The sequence below is a fragment of the Pseudorca crassidens genome, chromosome 9 (assembly GCF_039906515.1).
Source record: "Pseudorca crassidens isolate mPseCra1 chromosome 9, mPseCra1.hap1, whole genome shotgun sequence".
Classification (NCBI taxonomy): domain Eukaryota; kingdom Metazoa; phylum Chordata; class Mammalia; order Artiodactyla; family Delphinidae; genus Pseudorca; species Pseudorca crassidens.
Genome location: NC_090304.1, coordinates 13,878,450 through 13,899,868, shown reverse-complemented (window position 1 = coordinate 13,899,868; position 21,419 = coordinate 13,878,450). Strand labels below are relative to the sequence as shown.

Sequence of the window (21,419 nt, the reverse complement as noted above, 5' to 3'; positions counted from 1 at the left end):
AGCTCTCCTTCAGGGTCTTTCTCTGTTAGTTCTGGTATCTTCTTCCCCTCTCTCTCTCCCTCTCTCTGCCCCGTGCCTGTATTTTTGGCAGTATGGCAGGCTTCCTGCCCAAGGTGATGAGAACCCTAAAGTCAGCCATTCCCACCCTTGAAGGCTGTGCCAGCCCATCCAAGCAGCCCTGGCGGCTGCCTGTGCTCAGCTACATGGAAACAGAAGCCTCCCTCTCTAGGATTCTGTCATTGGAGTCACAGCAAAGGTTCTTCTCTTTCCTCTCCCTTCCCCTGTCATTGCTCCTTGGTTATAGAACCCAGTAAATATTTATTACTTTCAGAGAAATCAGATATTTTGTAGAGGAAACATGTTTGAGGTTAGACGTTTTCACTTGGGGAAGGTTGGAGGGCCTCTTCCTGGGGCAGCGCCTCCTCCTGTAGAGGTTCCTTGGATTTAGGTTGCTGCCCTGAGGATTTCCCTTCCCATGTGTATATGGTGGGATCCAAGAATAGGGCTGGCTGAGGGCAGCAGAACCTCCCAGAATTGCTGCATTTGAACTGACATCACACTCTGCCTTGGACATGTACATATTCCTGGTGAGAACTTTGAATCTCCCAGCTTCCCCAGAGAGACTGACTCTGTTCTGGCAGCCCAGGAAGTCTTGGGTGCGAAATGTGATGACTCCCCAGAGTTGTGGCACGTGTAGTGCCCGAGGGGCGCTGTGGCCCCGGGGAAGGCCAGAGAGGCCCCTCCTCCTGGGGCATTTGTTCCTGATTCTCAGGGCTGGGTAATGGGCCTTTTCCTGCTAGGCCTAGCCACCACGTTTCTTTAACCCCAGGGTCTGTACACTGCCCTGAGGTTTATTAGTTGGATCGGTTCCTTGTTGAGAAACCAAAGCTGGGCATTCAGGTGTTGTTACTTGAGTTAACTCAAGGGCCCAGCCTCACCCACTGACCATCTGTTCCTTCCCGCCTAACTGATAGGCCCAGCCCCGCTTCTCTGGCCCACCTCGGGTATTCATTGGCAGCAGCTGTTCTGCAGCAGAGCAGGTGACCCTCAATTGCTTGTTAGCAAGTGCACGTGGCATTGTTTTCACCTACAAGGCTGATCTCAGGGCTGGGGTCAGCTCTGATGCTGCCTCAGTTGGGCTGAGCCCTGCCCCTGTGCACACATTCTCCAGTGTTTCCAGGGCTTCCCTGGTGGCGCAGTGGTTAAGAATCCGCCTGCCAATGCAGGGGACACGGGTTCGAGCCCTGGTCCAGGAAGATCCCACATGCTGCAGAGCAGCTAAGCCTGTGCGCCACAACTACTGAGCCTGTGCTCAAGGGCCCGCGAGCCACAACTACTGAAGCCCGTGCACCTAGGGTCCGTGCTCTGCAACAAGAGAAGCCACCACAATGAGAAGCCCGTGCACCACAATGAAGAGTAGCCCCCGCTCGCTGCAACTAGAGAAGGCCCGCGCACAACAACGAAGACCCAACGCAGCCAAAAATAAATAAATAAATAAAAAAGTGTTTCCAGTAGTGGCATCCAGCTGGCCATCCTGTCTCTGGGCCAGAGCACACCTGTGGCCTGCTAAACCAATCCAGGCTTACCCCCCAGGCCCCAGCACTGAGGCGGGCGAAGGCCCTGGTAAGTTACTGATTGCCCCCCACTCCCCCACCTCATCCCAATATGTCAGCCGCTGCCCTCTTCCAAGGCCAAGCATGGAAAGGCCTGTTAGCCATTTGCCTCTTTGACTCCTAATTGTTGGCCTCTGCAGGCAGCAGCCTCTCTTCAGGACCCCATCAGTGAGAGGCCAGGGAGGCTGAGCCCTGACTTTGAGCTGAGCCTGGGAGGAGCAGAGCAACTGTCAAGGCCGGCCCTTGTCCCTCAGCTCTGTACAATGAAAGGTATGAGCCCTCGACGGACCCACACAGCACCCCCGGGACAGGGCTGGGACCAGTCGTGTCTCCAGGTGGGAGAGCCCCTCCCGCTCCTCCAGCCTACTTTATTTGGAAATATTGAGCTATACTTTAAAATGTATTCAAGGGATTTCCAATAAACTTTTTCTGTACTTCATAGCCTCCTGTCCTGCAAGCTGTCGAAAAACCTAGCCCACTTCCTCCCACCACTGGGCAGCCCCGGGTCACCGACAGGCTCCGTGGAGGGAAGGGCGGTGCCGTGTGAGGCACAGCAAGGTTTCAGAGCCATTCAGGCTGTTTGGAGTCCTGGGGCCTTGGGCTGGTCGGGAATTTTTTTTTTTTTCCTGGCGGCACTGTGCAGCACATGGGATCTTAGTTCACTGACCAGGGATCAAACCCAGGCCCCCTGCATTGGGAGCACGGAGTCTTAACCACTGGACCACCAGGGAAGTCCCAGGAAACCTCTTAGAGCCTCATTTTCCTTGGCTGTAATGTTTCCATTTCAAGGGTTGTGTGAGAGTATTCAGTGAGATAACATGTATGAAGTAGACGTGCATGTGAGGTACGCCCATAGTAAAATCCTCAGAACTGGTAGGCCGTTATCTTCAGCTCTCTATCCTTCCTACCCAGCACAGCTCACCACTCACCCTGGGCAACAGCCTTTGGCTCAGAGGGAAAGACAAGTGACAGGTCCCTGCCATGTTTCCAGCAGAGGCCAAGCAGGGGGCGGGGGACTCCCCAGACTGCTGGGATATTTGCTGATCTGGTGAGAGGGGTTGTGGCCGAGCAAACCAGACAGAAGGGAAGGGACTGAGTGAAGTAAGCAGAAGTCCAGGTCCCATGCATGTTTGTTTAGCTGCCGTGATCTGACAAACAGCTCCTTCCTCCTATTTCGCCTGCAGTGGCGGGAGGGAGTGGAAGGTAGAGCTGGTGTCCCAGAGGAAGAGGTGGTTCTAGAGACCGGAGACTGACAAACCCAGGCAAGTGCTGTCTTGGTTGCCTCCCACACCCTTCAGGCCAGAAGCCACGCCCCAGGGCAGAAGAGGACTAGTTAGAAATTCTAGATTCAACCCAAACCTGGGGCTGAAAAGAATGGGCCCGCCCACTGCTGCCACTTTGGGCCCTGGGAGCCCTTGCTTGTTAGTGAACTGCATGTGACGCTGACCATGATACCTGACCACGCATCCAACTCCTGGGTCAGAAATGGTGGAAAGACTGTCGGAGTCCTCACCTTCAGGTGGGGGTCCCCCAAAAGCAAAGTGTTCAATTGCCCCTCATCTGATGGTATCCTACCCCTTTAAGCCATGTCACTACACTCTGCCCCCAGAGACCCACTGTTGCCAAGGCAGGGGTAAACTGGCTTTTGAGTCACTCGGCAGAGGCCCTGCCAGGAGCCCAACCCAAGTAAACAGCTCTCCGTCTCCTGTTCCCCTGTCTTGTCATTTCTTTGGGTCACTGCCCTTCTGTTCTAAATAGTCACCCAGCTTAGAGCTGAGCAGAGCCAGGGAGACAGGCTGCCAGTGCCTTCTGTTTGAGCTACCTGGACGAAGGTCACAGTTGTGCAGGCGGACTGGCTTCCTGGAGCTCAGTGCCCGTGTTTATAACCATTGTCATGATCCTGCAGCTCTGGCCTGGCTTCCCCAGCCCCAACAAGCAATGAGGAGAAAAAAAGAACAGGCCTGCCTGAGGCCATCATAGCCTCCTAATTGCAGTCAGCAGGCAAGCAGCAGACAGCTGGAACTTGACCAGTGTGCCAAGTGGAATTCTGGCCTGCCCTCCCTGTGACAAACCATTTTAGTTTTTCAATTGTAGTGAAATACATGTAACGTAAATTTTACCACATTAACCTTTAAAGCAAAGCAAAACTGCTCGAAAGAGGAAAGTTGGATCTTTCATAGCCTCCACGTGACTAGGTGGCAGGTGGAAACAGCCAAGGCTCTCAGGCTGAGGGGCGGGGTGGGGAGGGCCGGAATGGCTGGGAGATGAGGGTTCCAACCCTGGCGGCTGTACAAGGTTGGGACTATCACTTCATTCCTCTGTGAAATGACCATCATTCTGGTTCCCACTGGGCACTCATTCTGTTATGTAGTGTATACGTTACGGTCGGCCCTCGCATCTGTGGGTTCCACACCCGAGAGTTCCCCCAACCTTGGATAGAAAAATATTTGGAAAAAAAAATTCCAGGAAGTTCCAAAAAGCAAAACTTGAATTTGCTGCATGCTGGCAACTATTTACATGGCATTTACATTGTATTAGGTATTATAAGTAATCTAGAAATGATGTAAAGAGAGGATGTGTGTAGGTTATATTGCAGATACTACACCACTTGATAGAAGGGACTTGAGCATCCTTGGATTTTGGTGTCACGGGGTCGGGTGGCTGGAACCAGTCCCCCACACATAGGGATGACTGTGTGTCTGATCTTCAGAGAAATGAAGCAACAGTCTCGGACGTGGGACCAGTTACATGACAATTACCAGTTAGAGCTGGTTGTGAGTGATGGAACTAGGATTCAAACCCTGGTCTCACTCTAAAGCTTGTGCTGTGGTCCACCACAGTCTGCTCTGTTTGGGGGAGAGAGGTCCTGGTTTTAGGATATAGCACTTGGTGGCCAGTTGGAATGTATAGGTGCAAAAAGGAAGGGGACTGTTCACACTTCTAAGCCTGGAATATGGTCAGAAAGCTGGCTTCATACCGGCTCACAAGTAAGCAGGATGAGGAAGGGGTCAGATTGACTGGGGAGGGGACTTCCTGAAGCCCCTATCTGCTCTTCTTCCGCAGCCATACCACACCTCCCATCCAGTTATGAGCCTCCACGCCCACTTCCTTATCAGCCAGATGGGCAGTTTTCCATCTCCATTTTTATTGAAGTATAAAAAGTGCAAAGGTGAAATACATGATTGGTGCCAAGGAAGTCATTGTGAATGTGAATACTTGATTCACTGTACAAGTCCCCCCACCCCCAGGTAAAGACCAGTTGGGGGTGGATAGGGGAGAGACCAAATAGACCCACGAGGCTCCCCAGTAAATGGGGCTCTGAGCAACACCTGATACAAAGGAAGGCAGGCAGAAATCAGAAGCCTGGGCCTGGCCTGGAGACACAGGGACTGATAGCAGCCACACCAGGCCTTGGGACTCCTGACATGCTAGTGTCCTGGGAAAAGAGCCCAGTGAGGTCAGGCCCAGGCCACACCCGGCTCGCAGATGAGGCAGGACTGGTCAGTGAGGACCGCCACAGTACAGGCTCTGGCCAGGGCTGCAGGAAGGTGGTTCACCAGGAAGGGACAGCTGGAAAGAGGGATATCCATCATCATCAGAGTCCAAGGGGAGGTTGCTAGAACTTACCTGGCAGGGGCCAATCTAATTAGCAAAATCTCTACCCAGCCCCTCCAGGAGTCCAAAACTGGAGGAAGGAGCCACCCCAGATCCTGAGGCACTGAGTCACCCCTGGCCAGAGCAGGGACCGGTGTGACTCCACAACAGACGTGCCTAAGGATCTGTCCAAGTAGGAAGGGAGGGGAGGCAAGGCATGGGGGGTGGAGTGGGCGGGGACTGGTTGTCAGTGGTCTGACCAGACACTAGGAGGCTCTCAGGGGTGAGAGTGGGGTGTCTATTTTGAATGGATGCTGGGACTCAGCCCTGTCATCCAAGCTGCCAGTCCTGGCAGAACCAGGGGGCTAAGACACCCTGGGGGCAGTACCACTTGGGAAAGGCTGACCCAGGATGTGTGGAAGAGAAGGCAGACATAGGACTCCAGGCTGTCATTCGTTAACTGTGTAAATGCCAGAGGCTGAGCCACCAGAGGGGAGGACAGGAACAGGGTGCTTGCAACCAGGCCTTCACCCAGACAGGGAGGAGTCACAGCAGGGCCAGCCCAGGCCAGCTCAGCCTTTCATTCCCCAGCAGTCGGGAAGGGGAGGACCAGCCCCAGCTACCAGCCCAGCCGGCAGTGATTTTGGCATCTCCAGTTGCCAGGGGAAGAGGCAGGAGAAAGCAGATAAGCAAGCAGTTGCTGGGGCCAGTCCTCCTGCCTGAAGAGCCAAGGCCAGCTCTGCAGAGCCCGGCAGGAGCCAGGGATCCAAAGAGGCAGTGAGAAGTATAAGGCGAAGAAAAACGTCTTGTGGTTACAGCGAGGCCCCTGGGGCCGGTGAGGTGGGCTGGACAGGAGGGGAGGAGGAGCTGTCCAGTTGGCTGGCTCCAGCTTCTGTCTCCAGGGGGCTCACAGCCCCTTTCTGGGCAGGAGCCCTGGGCTCCCGTAAGGCTGAAGCCAAGAGGAAGAGTCCAAACCGGGGCTATCAGAGAAGGGGGCGGGTGGGGCAGGGGCTGGGCTCAGAGCCCCTTGGAGTCAGGGCTGAAACAGCTCCCCTTGATGATCCAGGAGGAACTTGGTGAAGGTATTGATGGGATTAATGGCCTTGAGGGTGATGGCAGCATCCTTGGCCCACAGCAGGTTAGGGCCGAAGACAACAGCCAGGTTAGTGTTGGTCATCTTGTTCTGGTCACAGAGGGCAGAAATCTGTGGAAGGAATCAGGGGGCTGCAGCAGGAAGCCAAAGACGCCGCCTCCCACGCCTGGCAACCACACCCAGGAGCAGCAGCCACGGCAACTCCTCCTCCCTCTCTCCTCCAGGTAAGTGGTAGAGGCCCAGGCTGAGGTCTCACCTGCACCAGGAAGGCAGTGAGGAAACGCAGCACCAGGTAGTTCTCCTCGGGCAGCATCTGGAAGGCCTGCAGCGTGGCCTCCACTCTCTGGCTCTCATCAATGTCTATGAGGAAGGGGGGCCCAGGTCACAGGGGCCCATGGCTGGACTGGTTCGGGAAGCCCTGTCATGAGGCTAGGGGGAAGACCCAACCAGACTTTCCTTGAAGGACAGGCCAAACCCACCTGCTCTGAGTTCAGCTGCAACCCCACCCTGAAGAAGCTGGAGAAGGGGGAGAGGGGCACTCACTGAGGAAGCCCACAACGTGGGAGTAGAGGTCAAAGGTGAGCAGGGGCTCAGGAAGCTCCCGGAGGAAGGTCTTGAGAATGACCGCTGGCAGGTGCAACTCATTGTACTGGTCGAAGTCCACAGGCAGCCCTGGGGGGTGGGGAGGGGAGGAGCTGGGCCGAGCCTGGAGACCAGCAGCCAATCCGGAGGCCAAGCAGGCCCCACAGCCTGACTTCACCCTTGGCCACAAGCCTCCTCCTCCCACTGGGACAGGGGGCACAGGGTCAGGCCATCTGGGGAGTGGGGCCCCCGAGCACACACCACAGTTATTCCTCGCCTTTGAATGACCCTGAACCCAGGCTCCAGAAGACTGACCTATGAGAAAGTAGGCCTGGGACAACCAGGCAGGAGTGAGACCCATGTAATTATACCAAATGCCACAGAAAACTCACACACACACACACACACACACACACACACACACGTGTGCACGCGCATGATCTGTACTGGCCCTCTGGGCTTCGACACATCCCTGGGGCCACTCACCCATGTTGTACTTCTGTTGCACTTCCCGTACAACTTGGGTGTTGGCCGACCTCCGGAAAATCCCCTCAGTGGTGAGAGCTGGGAAACAGTGGGGCCTGGTGAGTCTCAGAGCTCTGGGGCAACGTGCGGACTCCCCACCCATTCTGTGTCTTGGGGTCCCGGTCAGGGTCAGTGTGGGTGCTGGCGCACGTGGGACCTTGCCCAGCCCTGCCCAGCAGCTTCCCGATGGGAGAGGGCTCCCTGGCACTCACCGTGGGCCTGTAGGTAGGCAACGGTCTCCCGCAGCACGAGCGGAATGGGCTCCTGCTCTGGGTTCTTCTCCCGGAGGCTGTGGGCACAACGCAGTGACGGGTCTGCAGTCCTCCTGGTCCCCAGGTGCCAGCCCCGCCCACCTTTCGCATACTCACTGCTGCAAGGAGACCCCGAACTGCTGGTTGGGCAGAGGGGGCCGCGGCGGCATGGGCTTGGGGGCTGTCGCGGGGCTCTTCTGGGTGGATTTGAGGAAGTCATCATACCTGGGGAAGCAGCGGGGAGGGTCAGGGCCCCCACCTGGCTCTGCAGTCACTGTGGCACCTCTTGTTTGTCAGGCACTTACTGTGCTATCTTACGTGGATAACCTCATTCAGTCCTCCCACCCACCCAGCTTTACACAGCAGTGAAGACTTTAAAGAGATTCAGTTACAGAGCTTTTCAGTGACAGATACGGGATCTGGACTTGCTCTGACCCCATGTGCTGCCCCTTACTCATCACATCTGCTTCCCCTGTGTATCCTGGCGCTGTCAAGGCTGCTTCTCCCCTTGGCCGGCACATCCTACCCCCACAAACATGATATATGTGGACAGTGTGCCCGGTGGGCACACACAGCCCCCACCGCGGTCTCACTTGAGCACTTGGCGAGGGATCCCCAGTTGCTCCAGCTTCACATGCTCGCTCAGCTCACTCAGGTAATTCACATAGAAGATCTTCTGCCCAAACTTGAAGCTGCCGATGGAAGAAAGGGTATGGGTCCAGGGTAGGCCCGCTTCAGCAAGCCTCCACTTTCTCCTCAGCAGCCCACCCAGATCAGACTGAGGCCTAGCCCCAAAGTGGTCGGTCCCCAGGATGCTTGGCTTCCTCAGGTATCTGCTTCACAGTTCAAGGGGAAGCACAAGAGACGAGTGCCCCGCCCTGGGCCCACTCACCTAATGATGGGCTTGAAGAGGATGAGCAGGGTCTTGATGAACATGGTGGGGTGCACGATGTACAGAGCCTTGATATTCTTCTTGTACCTGCAGAGGCAGAACGGGGAACTCAGGAGTGGGCATGGTAGGAGAGGCACAGAGCTAAGCTCTTAATGTACAGTTACTGATTTGATGACTCACAGTAAGCCTTCGAGGTAAGTGCCATTGTTGCCCTATTTTACAGATTAGGAAACGGGCTCAGAGAGGTTAAGTAAGATGAAAGGTCACAGAGCGAGTAAGTAGAGAAACTGGGATTGAAGCCCAGGCCATTCCAACTTGAGACTCTTTGTGTTTAGTTTACCCAGGTAGGGGGGACCCGCCTCCCCCGGCATGGAATACGTTCCTGCCCAAGCAGAGGGCAGCCCAGAACCCGGCAGAGCTGCTGGACCCCGGGCCCTGGAGCTCCTCCGAGGCCCTAACCCACTTGCGGTCAAACTCCCGGTAGGCGTCCCGGAGCCAGCTGAGGGAGGGCTTGTTGTCGCTGGTCAGGCCATGGTGCAGGTAGAGCAGCGTGTAGTCGCTCTCCACATACTGGTCCAGGGTGTGCTTCAGGTATCTGTAAGAGATGAGCCCCACTCAGGCCTGCCCTGTATGCAAGTGGGGCCCCATTAAGACAGAACCAGTGCCCCAGGAATCCCCTCCTCCTGCCTCCGCCAGCCCCTCTCCTGCCCTGTCTGTTCTGGCTGCATAATCAGTCACCATGTTGGGGTGGAGGAGGAACGAGGTAGTGGCTGGGCTGCGTGGAGGAATAATAAGAACAACAGCAGCTCTCAGGTATGAGCACTGACTAGGAGTCAGGAGACCAGGACTCTAACTGGAGCCATCTCACATACCTGCAGTAAAAATGGGAATAACATTTCACTCACAGGATTGCCCTGAGTCAACAGTAATGATGACAGTCACCATTTACCAGTATTAAGCTCTTAGTGTCTACCAAGCACTTTGTATGCAATATCTCGTGCCTTCCTCATTATAATGGAGGCCAATACTATCCCCTTCTTACGAGCGAGGGCAGTGAGGCTGAGAGAGGTCAAGTGCTTCTCTGAGGTCACACAGCTTGTGGTGGAGACTGGAGGTGAACTAACTCCAAGTTTCGCCTTGTTGATCATGGGACAGCTCTGCCTTTTACACTCCCAGCGCTGTCTGTAGAACACTGTGCCCACGAAAGGGGATCAGGGTGGTCAGAGGGTCCCCTCCCCTGCTCCAGTCACTGGACGTTCTGTGGACCAAAGACCCACACCTCAAGTTCCCTATGCTCACAACACAATACCTACCACCCAACACAAACACACATACGGGTGTTGGGCCCACCTGAGGTGGAGAAGTATGAATTGAGTGAACATGAATTCCAGAAAGGGAGAGGAGCCCAGTGGAAAACCCTCTTTCTGGTTGGCCAACAGCTCCCAGGCCCCAGCAGGAACACCACTCCAGGCTGGGAGGCTGGGCATGCAGGAATGCTAAGGGCTTCCAAGGGGAGGAGGGAAAGGAGGGAAGGAGCGTTTTTATTTTTTTTAATGATTTGGAAAGCTTACAGTTATTAATTAGAAATCTGACGGCTTTTGTTTAAATTTATTTAATTAGTTAATTTATTTTTGGCTGTGTTGGGTCTTCATTTTTGTGCGCTGGCTTTCTCTAGTTGCAGTGAGTGGGGGCTACTCTTCACTGCGGTGTGTGGGCTTCTCATTGCGGTGGCTTTTCTTGTTGCAGAGCATGGGCTCTAGGCGCGCAGGCTTCAGTAGTTGTGGCTCACGGGCTCAGTAGTTGTGGCTCGTGGGCTTCAGCAGTTGTGGCACATGGGCTCAGTAGTTGTGGCTCGCGGGCTCTACAGTGCAGGCTCAGTAGTTGTGGCGCACAGGCTTAGTTGCTCCGCGGCATGTGGGATCTTCCTGGACCAGGGCTCCAACCCGTGCCCCCTGCACTGGCAGGTGGATTCTTAACCACTGAGCCACCAGGGAAGCCCGGGAAGGAGCCTTGGGAAGTGCCCAAGGATGTGACTAAGTGCCCAGACACAACCTGACCTATCCCAGAGAGGCTAACCTAAACATTGGTCCATGGGTGCCAGCACTGGCGGACATGTGAGGTGTCTTATGCTGGATTTATTATCTTGATTCCCATCATTATCACTATACAGTAATTTACCCCTTACACACATTGAGCACTTTGCAGTTTGAAAAGAGCTGTCACATAAAAGGATGGCATTTTGCAACTATAAAATAGCAAAAGTTAGGGACTTCCCTGGTGGTCCAGCAGTTAAGACTCTGCGCTTCCACTGCAGGGGGCATGAGTTCGATCCCTGGTTGGGGAACTAAGATCCCGCATGCCACGCAAAAAATAAATAAAAATAAATAAATAAAATAGCAAAAGTTGTAGTGAAAATACACTCATCCTTTGATGAATGTTATGACCTTTTGGAGGTCAATAAACTGATGTTTATCAGAAGCTATAAAATGTTCATACTCTGACCTGATAAAAATATGTCCAGGAATTTATCCCAAGGAACTAATCAAAGATGAACAGAAATGTTTTTGTAAAAGGCTGTTCATTATAGCCTGTTTTATAATGGGGGGAAAAATGAGCAGCAAAGTAAGTGTCCAAGAACAGAATGTTGGTTAAATAAATTACAGGAGATCTATAAATAGAATACCTCACAGGATGTTTCTGCAGACAGAACCAATCTGTGAAGTTGGATGTGAGAACAGTGGTTACCCTTTGGGGTACTGCCTGGAAGAGCAAAGGGAAGTTTGTAGGTGTGGATGACATGGGTGTATTTCGTTTTTGAAAATTCATCAAGTAGTATACATAATGTGTTCACTTTTCTGGATACACATATGTCAAAATTTTTTGAAAGGATATCCTTGAAGAATGTTTAATGCTCAGAAAATAAAAACATTATGTAAGATACAAAACTGACTATAGAGTTCTGTATATGTTATAGAAAAAATGGGAAGTGAATACACTAAACTGTTAACAGTGGTTTTCTCTCTGGGTGGTGGGTTATGGGAGAGGTTATTTATTGCTGTCTGTGCTCTTCTTAATAGCCATCTACATTGTTCTACACTCTTGAAATCCGTGATACTTTACAAATGAATACAATGGCATTTCACAGGGCTCAGGGGAGACCTGACCCCAAGCACACAGCTGGTAAGAGGCAGAGTTGAAGTTTAACTGGTCTTCTGCATCCAAGCTTCAGGTACTTTCTATTTCAACCCCCCAGATCTGGCAGGACAGCTGGGAAAAGCCAAGTCTGAGATAATCTGACTGAAAACAAGATGACAGGACTGATGCATGATGAAAGCACCTCCCTGCCCGGCCAGGTGGTGGCGGGGAGATCCCGCTGGGAAGGAGTGGAGGATGGACAGGATGGGTGACAGAGGGCTTCCCGAAGGCAGACGAAGCCCCAGAGTGGAGGCTGCCTTGCTCAGCACGCTCTCTCCTGAAAGCTGGGTGCTTTCCCATCCACCTCCTCTGACCTCCTCCCACTCAGCCCATAATCTGGCCAGGAGTCTGTCACCTGCCTTGTCAAATACTGTGACAATAAACCCAGAAAGGGGGACAGGTGACTCAGCCACCCTCAGGCTGGGCTTCTTGGTCTGTTCCTGGCTGGGCCACGTGACGGGCCTGGAGCAGGCTCTGCCTGCCTGCACGGTGGAGGAGCAGTGGGAGGAGGGCTCAGGAGACCAGAGAGAAAGCATTCACACAAAGCTGGAGAGACTCGGGCCTGGCCCTGGCTCACAGGACTGCACGGGCTCTGCAGTCAGGCCCTCCCCTTCTGTTGCTGTAGCCCCAGACTGTCCCCAACCCCACAACAGCCCCTCCACACACACAACCATTCAGGATCCCAAAGAGCTGGTAAGGGCGGGGCAGACATTTGCAATTGCAGGAAGTGCTTTAAAGTGTCAGGAAAGGAGTGCAAGATGGAAACTGTACACACACTGAGGAGCCTCAGGAGGAAGTCAGTTATGGCTCTGCCTCCAGGGATCCCGCACCTGCTGTGGACCCAGCACTGGCCTAGTGGTGGCTCAACGATGAACACTTATCAGAACACAGTCTGTCAAACTCCTGCTTTCAATCAGCCTTTGGACTTGCATCAGATTTCTAGACCAAACAGAGCTATTACCTGTATTTAGCTATTAGAACCTGGATAGGTACAGAAGTTGCTGGCACCAGATTTGGCACAAAATAACACTAATTATTCATGTAAATGATGAACAACTGCAACTGCCTCAGAAGTGCACCATATCGTTATCATAATCAGTCCTCACATTTGGATGGTATTTTACTTTTCAAAGCATTTTCAAATGCACTATCTCACTCCTATGAGGAACAAGGGCTGTATTATTATTCCCCAAGAAGAGTGAAGAAAAAGAGGCTTAAAGAGCTGAACACACTTTCCAAGGTCACACAGATGGTTTCCAGGACTAGAAACCAGATCTGACACCTAGCCCAGCGCTCCCAATATCCCTCAGGAGAAGAGGGGAGGCCTTGAGGGAGGTGGCTTGGTACCCCCGGGGCAGGAAGGGACAGTAAGGAAAATGGCTCCAGGCCGTAGTGGGGATCTGAGCACGGGTTCCATCACTTCCCCATGGGTACTCACCCCAGGAGCTTGCTATGGTCCAGCTGGTGGCTCGGGGGCATTCGGCAGGCACTAAACACAATGATCTTCCGCCCATACTTGTCATCTCCTAGGTGTGGAGAAAGGTGGAGCACAGTGGGTGAACAATAAGCCAAGAGAAGTCAGGTGAGGATCTGAAAGGGGCCAGGCCTGGAGACTGTACCATTTAGCGTTGGGGCCAGAGTGGCCCATGCGGACAGACCTCTGGGCAGGTGCCTGCACTCAAGGGTGTGTCACTGAAGAAAGAGGGACAGGTGGTCTCAGGGCTACAGAGCTGGGGCACAAAAAAATAACATGACTTCTTAAAAAGTCATGCCTGGTGGAAACAACCCAAATGTCCATCAATGGATGGGTAGATGAAGAAACTGTGGTGTATCCATGCAATGGACTATTGGCTATAAAAAGGAATGGAGTACTGATACACGCTACATTGTGAATGAACCTTGAAAACATGATGCTAAGTGAAAGAAGCTGGACATAAAAGGCTACATATTGTTTGGTTCCATTTATATGAGCTATATAGGTAAATCTGTAACAACAGAAAGCAAATTAGTGGTTATAGGTGCTGGGAGGGAGGGAGAATAGGGATTGATGCTTATGGTTATGGGGGTTGGTATGGGTGAAACTATGGATGAAATGGATGAAATGATGGAACTAGATAGAGATGGTGGTTGTTCAACATTGTGAATGTACTAAATACCACCAAAGTATACACTTTAAAATGGTTAATTTTTTTTTTTTTTTTTGTGGCTGTGTTGGGTCTTTGTTGCTGTGCACGGGCTTTCTCTTGCTGCGGTGAGCGGGGGCTACTCTTCGTTGCGGTGTGCAGGCTTCTTATTGTGGTGGCTTCTCTTGTTGCGGAGCATGGGCTCTAGGCGCGTGGGCTTCAGTAGTTGCGGCACGCAGGCTCAGTAGTTGTGGCTCGCAGGCTCTAGAGCACAGGCTCAGTAGTTGTGGCACACGGGCTTAGTTGCTCCGTGGCATGTGGGATCTTCCCAGGCCAGGGCTTGAACCCGTGTCCCCTGCATTGGCAGGCGGATTCTTAACCACTGCGCCACCAGGGAAGCCCCTAAAATGGTTAATTTTATGTTATATAAATTTCACCATAACTAAGAAAACAAAAAAAGTCACACCCACCAAAGCAACTGTTACTTTGCCGTACATCATCTTAAAACTCCACACCTATTCCAGAAGCATCTCCTCTAAGCAGCCTGTATTTGAAAAACTTCTTGAAGCTACCTTCTCAGAAAGCCTGAGGCCAGTGAGGAAATCAGTCTGATTACTTAACAGTCATGTCTTGTTTTTGACTACTAACAACACTTTCTGATTTTACTGCCAGAATTATTTGCCACAGTTGATTGACCTCTGGACATTTCTAAAAATCATTCCTTTCTCATTAAGGATACTCTAAAAAACATGGAGTAGAGAGGAGTTTGTAACACTTTGGGAAGGTGCTCATTTGAGTGTAACCACTGAGGGATGTCTGTCCAAAACTAGTCACTATTTCATGGTCTGACCATCTGGCTTTGTCATGAAGCTGGGGAGCTCCTGAGACATATGCCACAGCCTCCCAAGGTGAGATGCTCTTCCAGGGTCAGTGTGAACCAGGGACTCTAAGCACAGCTCGATGGGGACAAGGCCTGGTCCCCACTCCCCCATGTCCCAGGGCCCTTCCCTTTATCTTTACCCTCACACCTCTCCAGAGTCATTCTTGCCTAATCCCCACTGCTTCACAGGCAAATAAAAAGACCACTTACACAGCCCACACAGTCTGTCCTCCTTCTACCTCTGAGGATTCAGGGATTCCCCAACAACTTGCTGAGTGTCTTCTCCATGTTAAATAAACCATGATCTTGATGATCCTTCTTGGTCAGTGAGTGACTTAACCCAGGACTCAGTGCTTTTCCAAAGTGGTTGCCAAGGCTCTGACCCTTTTCTCAAGGGCTGGGGCAAGACTCATTGGAGGGGCTGAGGAAGGCTTCTGGAATGTGGGCAGCATGGCCCCAGTCCCTGCTGGTGGCGCAGCCTGGTGCTCTGGCCTGAGCTATTGCCTCACTCCCAGCAGTCTCCCACTGTGTCCAGCCTCTGGATCAACCCCTCCAGTGATTCCATCTCCACCCAGAACACTGCCTAGTCTCTGCTGGCCCTAGCCAAAGGTCCTAGTCAGGACCCTCCAAGAATTTCCTGGGTCAGGGTCTGAGGCCTGGCCCACCAAGCCCAGAGAGAGGCTCCGTTCTCCTTTCTAAACTGCCCCAGCTTCTAGCCTTGGAGAATTAGAAACATCTACCTGCCCTTGACTCTCCTGCCTTGACTTCTTTCTTCCTGAACCCCACCCCAAGCTGTATAAAAGCCCCTTAGAAAGGCTCACAGGACTTTGAGGCTTGGCCCCGCCAACCCCCTCTGCAGGCTCACACCATGCACACCTTCGGCCCAGTCCGCAGCAGGTGGCTTTAGCCTCTGTCTCTCATGCCAGACAGACTTCCTCTAGGCAATTCTGCTCCCCTCCTCTAGGCTAACTCCTTTGAATCCTTAAGACTCATCCCAGGCATAATCTCCCAGAAGCCTGTGTCCCCTCCTCCTCCCCGCAGGCAGGTTAGCTGTCCCGTTTCATAGCTCCCAGCATGAACCATCACCCGTCTCCGTCACAACACTGACTCTCCTGTATAACTATTTATGTGTCTGTCTCCTCTAGTGGCTGTGAGCAGCTCAAAGACAGGGACTGTCTTGTCCATCTTTAAATGTCCAGATGGTCCAGAGCCCAGCAACGTGACAGGTATTCAATAAACGCTGGTAGCCTGTCACAGGTCGGCATTACACGGTATGCACGGTTCTATTTCTGAGTTTGCTCACCATGTTATCTGGGATATGAGACTGCTTTGGACAGTTTCCCAAAGCCTGGGGCAGAATTTCTCCAGACTTAACAAGCAGAGAACCCTCTGCAGGTATGTCTGAGGAGGAGATGGTGCAGCTCCATCCAGCAGCAGGTCTATTTTGAAAGACCAGGTGTCACCTGTTCCCCTCCACACCCTGGACCAGATCCTGAGGCGCTGGGTTCCTTCCAGGCCAGTTGGGGGTGGCTCTGCGGCCTGCTCTGATTCACTTCCCATAGGCTTTGACAGGAGAAAGAGCAGACTGGCAGTGGGCAGGGATGAAGGGTTAGACTGCCCAGCCCACCCTCGTGGACAATCTGGAGCTTCAGAAACCCCTGGGCCTTCTATTATGAGCCTGTGGGGCGGAGGGACATCATCTGTCTACTCCCCTCTAAGCAGAGGAAACGCCCAGGGTATAGCGGAAAACACTGGGAGGAGCATGGAGGATTCTAAAAGATTCTCTTCATCACTGCCCTCCAATAGTAAGGCAGCCCTCATTGGCCAGCAGATTTGAGGACTTAGGCAGAGCAGAAAGTCTGAGCTCACAAGGCTCTGGTATTTAAAGAGCTGGTAACTGTTAAGCAAGCAACTGAGGTGAGACGCCAGAGGCCTGTAGTTCCACTGCTCAGCTGCCCCAGCAACTTGTAAACAGGAAATTGGGTTCTCAACCAGGTTTCCATCAATGGGCATCCACCAATGTCATGATGTTATATAAAAAATATTACAAGCACGTGCACGTGTCTTCTGGGGAAGAGGTCCACACCTTTCATATTTTCAAGGAGGACTCCTGACCAGTTTCAAGAACTGCTTCCCTGGACTGTATGCTCCTTGAAGGAGGGAATGTGCATTGTTCCTCAATGAATCCTCAATGCTGGGGACTTCCCTGGTGGTCCAGTGGTTAAGAATCCACCTTCCAATGCAGGGGATGCGGGTTCGATCCCTGGTCGGGGAACTAAGATCCCACATGCCACTGGGCAACTAAGCCCACGCGCCACAACTACTGAGCTCGCGCACTTCAACTAGAGAGCCTGCATGCCACAAACTACACAGCCCACATGCTCTGCAGCCCATGCGCCACAACTAGAGAGAAGCCCACGTGCCTCAATGAAAGATCCCGCGTGCTTCAACTAAGACCTGACACAGGCATAAATAAATATTAAAAAAAAAAATCCTCAGTGCTGAGTACTGGACTTGTTCCCAGAGTAGGTGTTTTATAAATGCATGCCAAGTAAAGTCAGGATGGGGATGGGGGACAAAGGAGGGGGCTCAGAGAGGGACTGGATGGCAAGACTCCCAGACTAGCAAAGAACGAGACATGGGCAACCCCAGGGCTTAGCCTGTCCTCTCCTCCCTGGAGTGGAGTCCCATTGCCCAAGTCCTTGAGTGGCTCGGGCATTTGCCAGCAGGCAGGGTAACGGCTCCTACAAGAAGCATGTGTATAAAGGCCTGGGAGTCCCCTCCTCATCTCAGAAGATTCAAACAGATTTACCCTGGAAAAAGAAGGGGAAGAAGGAGCTGGCAGCACTGGTGGCTCCAGAGCACTGAGGGAGAGGGCTCAAAAAGGAGGCACAGTGTTTGTTGAAAGCACCAGGAAAAGACCAGCCACCAGAGAATGAAACCTCTGCATTCCCAAGATACGGATCAGGAACTTCCCAGGGGAACCTGGGTATTAATCAGCAACAGAGCAGCTCCTCCAGCAGGCGTTCTGGGACCCGCCAGACCAGCACACTCCCGTGACCTGAGAGCAGGCCAACCAAGGAGATGGGAGGTGGGGGGCTGGGGCACATTGGTTAAAATGTGAAATTGTCAGGAATAGTGCAAGCCAGCTGACATCATCGTTGGTAGCTAGAAATCTGCTATTTGTAGTTAGAAATTGCACGTGTTACAAATAATACAAATAATAGCCTTTTCTTTTTTTTCTTTCTGGAGGGCAGACTATTAAACCTTTACCAGTACACCACTGGAAAGAACCCATGTGGACCAGTCAGGTTTGACCGTGGAGCATGACAGCTACTGCCAGCAAGGGAGAACAGAGGCTACAGAGGAGTTGGGGACATAACACATCCTCCCTTCTAACGTGGGCTCTTTCTCTGGTTTCCAAGGCCAGGAAACTGGCCTCCCAGGAAGTCACCATAGCCTCATCAAACAACTCTTGCTCTGGCAGTGCCAATCCAAACTCTTCTCAGCAGTCAGAGAGGCACACACATGGGGGACACCCCACCAGAGGGGCCCTGAGCCAGCACTCGAGCCCGGCCATTGCTTACAGCCAGCCCCACGACCCCCATGGACAAGACCCCCCCCCTCCCCTGGAGCTCCTTCCCCTTTGGGCTCTGGATGTGTGGGCTCCCCACCCAGTCCCCACCCTGTCAAACCTCCCATAAATCCCCTGCTATTTCCAGCTCCCAAGTGCCACCAGCTCCCAGCTCCCAGCTCCCTGGAGTGGGGCTGCAATTAAGCTGGATCCACCTGGCCTCCACCAAGAGCCCTTCTTGATCCACAGCCCAGAGAGGCCAAGCACAGAGAGCCAGGAACACACCTACACACCTACCTGGCTGGGCCCCCTCAGGCTCATCGCACCCTGGAGAGACAGAAACATATTGCAGCTCTGCTTGCAGGGGTCACCTGGTGGGGATGGGGGCAGTCTTCCCTGCTCTGCCTTGTGACTTGGCCACATAGCCAGGAGGATGTCAGCAGAGAGACTCCTTCACATCAGACATCCCTATGCCCCAGTCAGGTCCATCTCTAGGAGTGAGGAAAGTTCTGAGCCTTCAGGTGACTCTCCTGTACTCAGGGCAGGACCAGGCCAAAAAAGAACTCTCAGCCTTGCTTCTGTAGGGGTGACAGAGGCCATAGCCAAGTCCTCCAATCCAGACCAGGGCAGGCATCAGGAACACAGATGCCAAGGAAACACCTTGACATTAGGAACAACCCTCTCAACTGCCCCATCCCTCCCTGAGCCCAGCATTCAGGAGAGACGGAGCTCCCTGCTGTTTCCCTATGGCCGAATGCCTCCAGGGCCCCCTCAGCCAGCACCACTCAGGGTTCCAGGGGCCACAAGCTACGTGGCTCCCCTTGCCCACCCCAATGCCTCAGGGCCGTGCTGCCATCCTTACTTACAGCTGAAGAAGAGACAAAGGATCCTACAATTCCAATTTCTTCGTCTAGCACTAGGACCCTATAGGCAGAAACCAGGTCATCAACATCTCTGCTACCTCCCTTGCTCCTGGAGGCTTCTGGGTCCTGCATTATGAACAGGAGGGCGGGAGCTCACTGAGGCCAAGACCCAAGGGGGGGCTCTGCGCTCATTCGTAGCAGGGTAGCACATCTGTGGGGAACCTGATGCTCCAGGAGTCATGTGCCTCCTAACTTCTGGAAGGAGGCTCTGCCATTCCAGACTTCCTTGGAGGTACGGTTTCCCCGGAGGGACTGGCACCTCCCTGCTCCCCAATAACTGATGGGGAAGAAAAGCTGACCTGAGGGCAAAGGGAAGGGAGATGAATGAACACTTATTGAGGGCCAACTACGTTCTGGCTGTGGGCTAGGTCCTGATATACGTTCACCATTGTCATCCTCTCAGCAACCCTGTGAGGAAGGAATGAGCTCAGACTGCAGAGCTGGAAATCAAACCCAGGGCTTTCACAGTGCCTCCCACATGCCATCTGCCAGTGGAGATGCTGAGGTCACAGGTCAGGTTGTGGTTGCAGGTGAACAGACCAAGTGGCCATCACAATCAAGTCTGTATTTTTAATGAATGACACATGGAGCCTCAATAGCCCCAGAGTCAGGGGTCAGAGCGGCCCCTCCCCTGCAGCCCCTTCCCCTAAGGCAGGAGGGCCTGGCTTCCTTAAGCCAGGGATGCAGACTATGAGGGAAAAGGTGCAAGGCTAGGTGTGCTCACCTGCCACCTCCACGATCTGGTGCCGGGCAATGTCGTAGTAAGGGTCATCCCACTTCAGGTGTGTGACAGGTTCCGGGGAGCTGCTTTTGGAGTCATCTGAGGAACACAGCAAAGTCAGGGGATCATCTGGGGGTCTGGCACAATTTTCTCCCTGAGATTCGTGCTCTTTGGCCCTCCCCCCAGTAAGGCTTGTGCTCCCAGCCCCACCCTGGGGCTGGTCTGTTTGCCCACATCCTGTCCTCCTGGGGTCTTCCTTCCACAGGAAGGGGGTCTTCCCTTCTCAGGCGCTTATGGCTGCTGAGATCCAGCCGTACCCACCTGACTTGGGAAAGTCGGGCATTTCGTCTGAGGGCCAGTTCTTCTCATCAATGGAGGCTAGCTTCAGCTGGTTCAGAGCCTGGCTGGCGTCATCCAAAGTCAGGTCGTCCTGCAGCTCTGAGAGTGGGTCCATGGCCGAGCCTCTGCCCCACAGCTTCACGCTGCAGAACCTGAAGAGAACCCTGGGGGACAGGAGGGAGTTGGCAGGTCAGTGACACACTCTTTTCACCCATAACTTCTACAGCAAGCCCTCCTGCTCCCACTCTTTCCTCCTCCAAGCTCCCTTGTCCCTGTTCCTCAACATTCCTCATCCCTGCCAAGAGCTCCATGTAGCTCCTCCTGGCTTTCCTGGCTCCACACTTTTCTGGCATGTTGCCAGAAAAGGCAGCTGGGGCACAGGATGGCACAACTCAGCGCCTGCCTTCAGGCCCTCCAGCTGCATAAGGAAGAGCGGTGCCAGGCCCTGCACTGCCCACCACCCAGCTGGTTCAGTCGAGCAGTCCCAACTGCAGAGGTTCAAGGGCCATGCCCCTATCCTCCAGGGTCATAGAGCACAGAAGCTTCCCAGGCCCCAGCAGTGATGGGGAAGAGATATTGCAAGAATCTAAGGAGCACAGGGCTGCTCCAAACCCCTGCCTGAAAAAGGTCAGCTGTGGCCCTGGCTACTCCATCCGTCACTCCTGGCCCAGGGAAGAGGAGGTAGCCAGAGACCATAAGACCTAAAAAAAAAAAGGCCATGGCCAAGGGGCCCAGCTGGGTTTGCCCCAGGACAGGAATGAGGAGCAGGAAATGGAATCTTCCTGCCAGTCACTGTGACAATCTGCAGGCTCCTGGAGGCTCCCAAGCCCAATCTACTCTGGGGGGAGCTCCTGACACTAGTTTCAAGGTGGGAAAGATCAACAGACCACCTTAAGGACTGGGGGGTACAGGTGGGCAAGGAGGAAGCCCATGACACCCAGAGTCCAGAGATCCAGGAGGTGGAAAACAGAACAACAGCTGTTGCATGCGGGGAGGGAGAGGAGCCAACTCTGCAACTGGGTTTGCCCAGGTCTGGGGTGTGGCCTCATGGATGTGGCTGAGTGCAGCCTGGAGGAGGCACCTTCTGCCCTCAGCCCTAACCGGAAGCCAATCC

At 53.3% G+C, this 21,419-nt stretch overlaps 2 protein-coding genes and 1 long non-coding RNA gene across 15 annotated transcripts in view; 1 reads left to right on the top strand and 2 right to left on the bottom strand.

Annotated features, from left to right (window-relative positions):
• Positions 1–2,054, top strand: part of ATG13 (autophagy related 13) — a 46,630-nt gene extending 44,576 nt beyond the window's left edge. For all 13 annotated transcript variants that reach the window (XM_067749174.1, XM_067749169.1, XM_067749176.1 and 10 more), the window contains one exon: positions 1,754–2,054. In XM_067749174.1, coding sequence (XP_067605275.1) covers positions 1,754–2,035 — 282 coding nt within the window. In that variant the 3' untranslated portion in view covers positions 2,036–2,054. The remainder of the gene's footprint in view (positions 1–1,753) is intronic.
• On the bottom strand, positions 18–1,756 carry LOC137230237 (uncharacterized). Its single transcript, XR_010946046.1, has 2 exons — positions 1,573–1,756; positions 18–1,540 (listed from the first exon to the last, which is right to left on the bottom strand). It is a non-coding gene; the product is annotated as an uncharacterized lncRNA (long non-coding RNA).
• Positions 2,055–6,078: 4,024 nt separating the features above from the next.
• On the bottom strand, positions 6,079–20,423 carry ARHGAP1 (Rho GTPase activating protein 1). The gene is made up of 12 exons (XM_067749189.1): positions 20,288–20,423; positions 19,970–20,065; positions 13,184–13,271; positions 9,014–9,145; positions 8,551–8,637; positions 8,252–8,350; positions 7,776–7,883; positions 7,620–7,696; positions 7,369–7,446; positions 6,844–6,972; positions 6,557–6,660; positions 6,079–6,411 (listed from the first exon to the last, which is right to left on the bottom strand). Exons 1-12 carry the CDS (start codon positions 20,418–20,420, stop codon positions 6,241–6,243), a joined length of 1,302 nt encoding a protein of 433 aa, XP_067605290.1. The 5' UTR covers positions 20,421–20,423; the 3' UTR covers positions 6,079–6,240.
• Positions 20,424–21,419: the final 996 nt, after the last annotated feature.

What these genes read in the sequence shown, in the direction of transcription:
- ARHGAP1 (XM_067749189.1), bottom strand. Translation starts at nt 20,420, where the DNA reads ATGGACCCACTCTCAGAGCTGCAGGACGACCTGACTTTGGATGACGCC. An exon ending in GCCCGACTTTCCCAAGTCAG is followed by an intron (nt 20,066 to 20,287) that starts GTGGGTACGGCT and finishes TGTGTTCCTCAG; the next exon opens with ATGACTCCAAAAGCAGCTCC. An exon ending in CTCTTCAAGCCCATCATTAG is followed by an intron (nt 8,351 to 8,550) that starts GTGAGTGGGCCC and finishes TTCCATCGGCAG; the next exon opens with CTTCAAGTTTGGGCAGAAGA.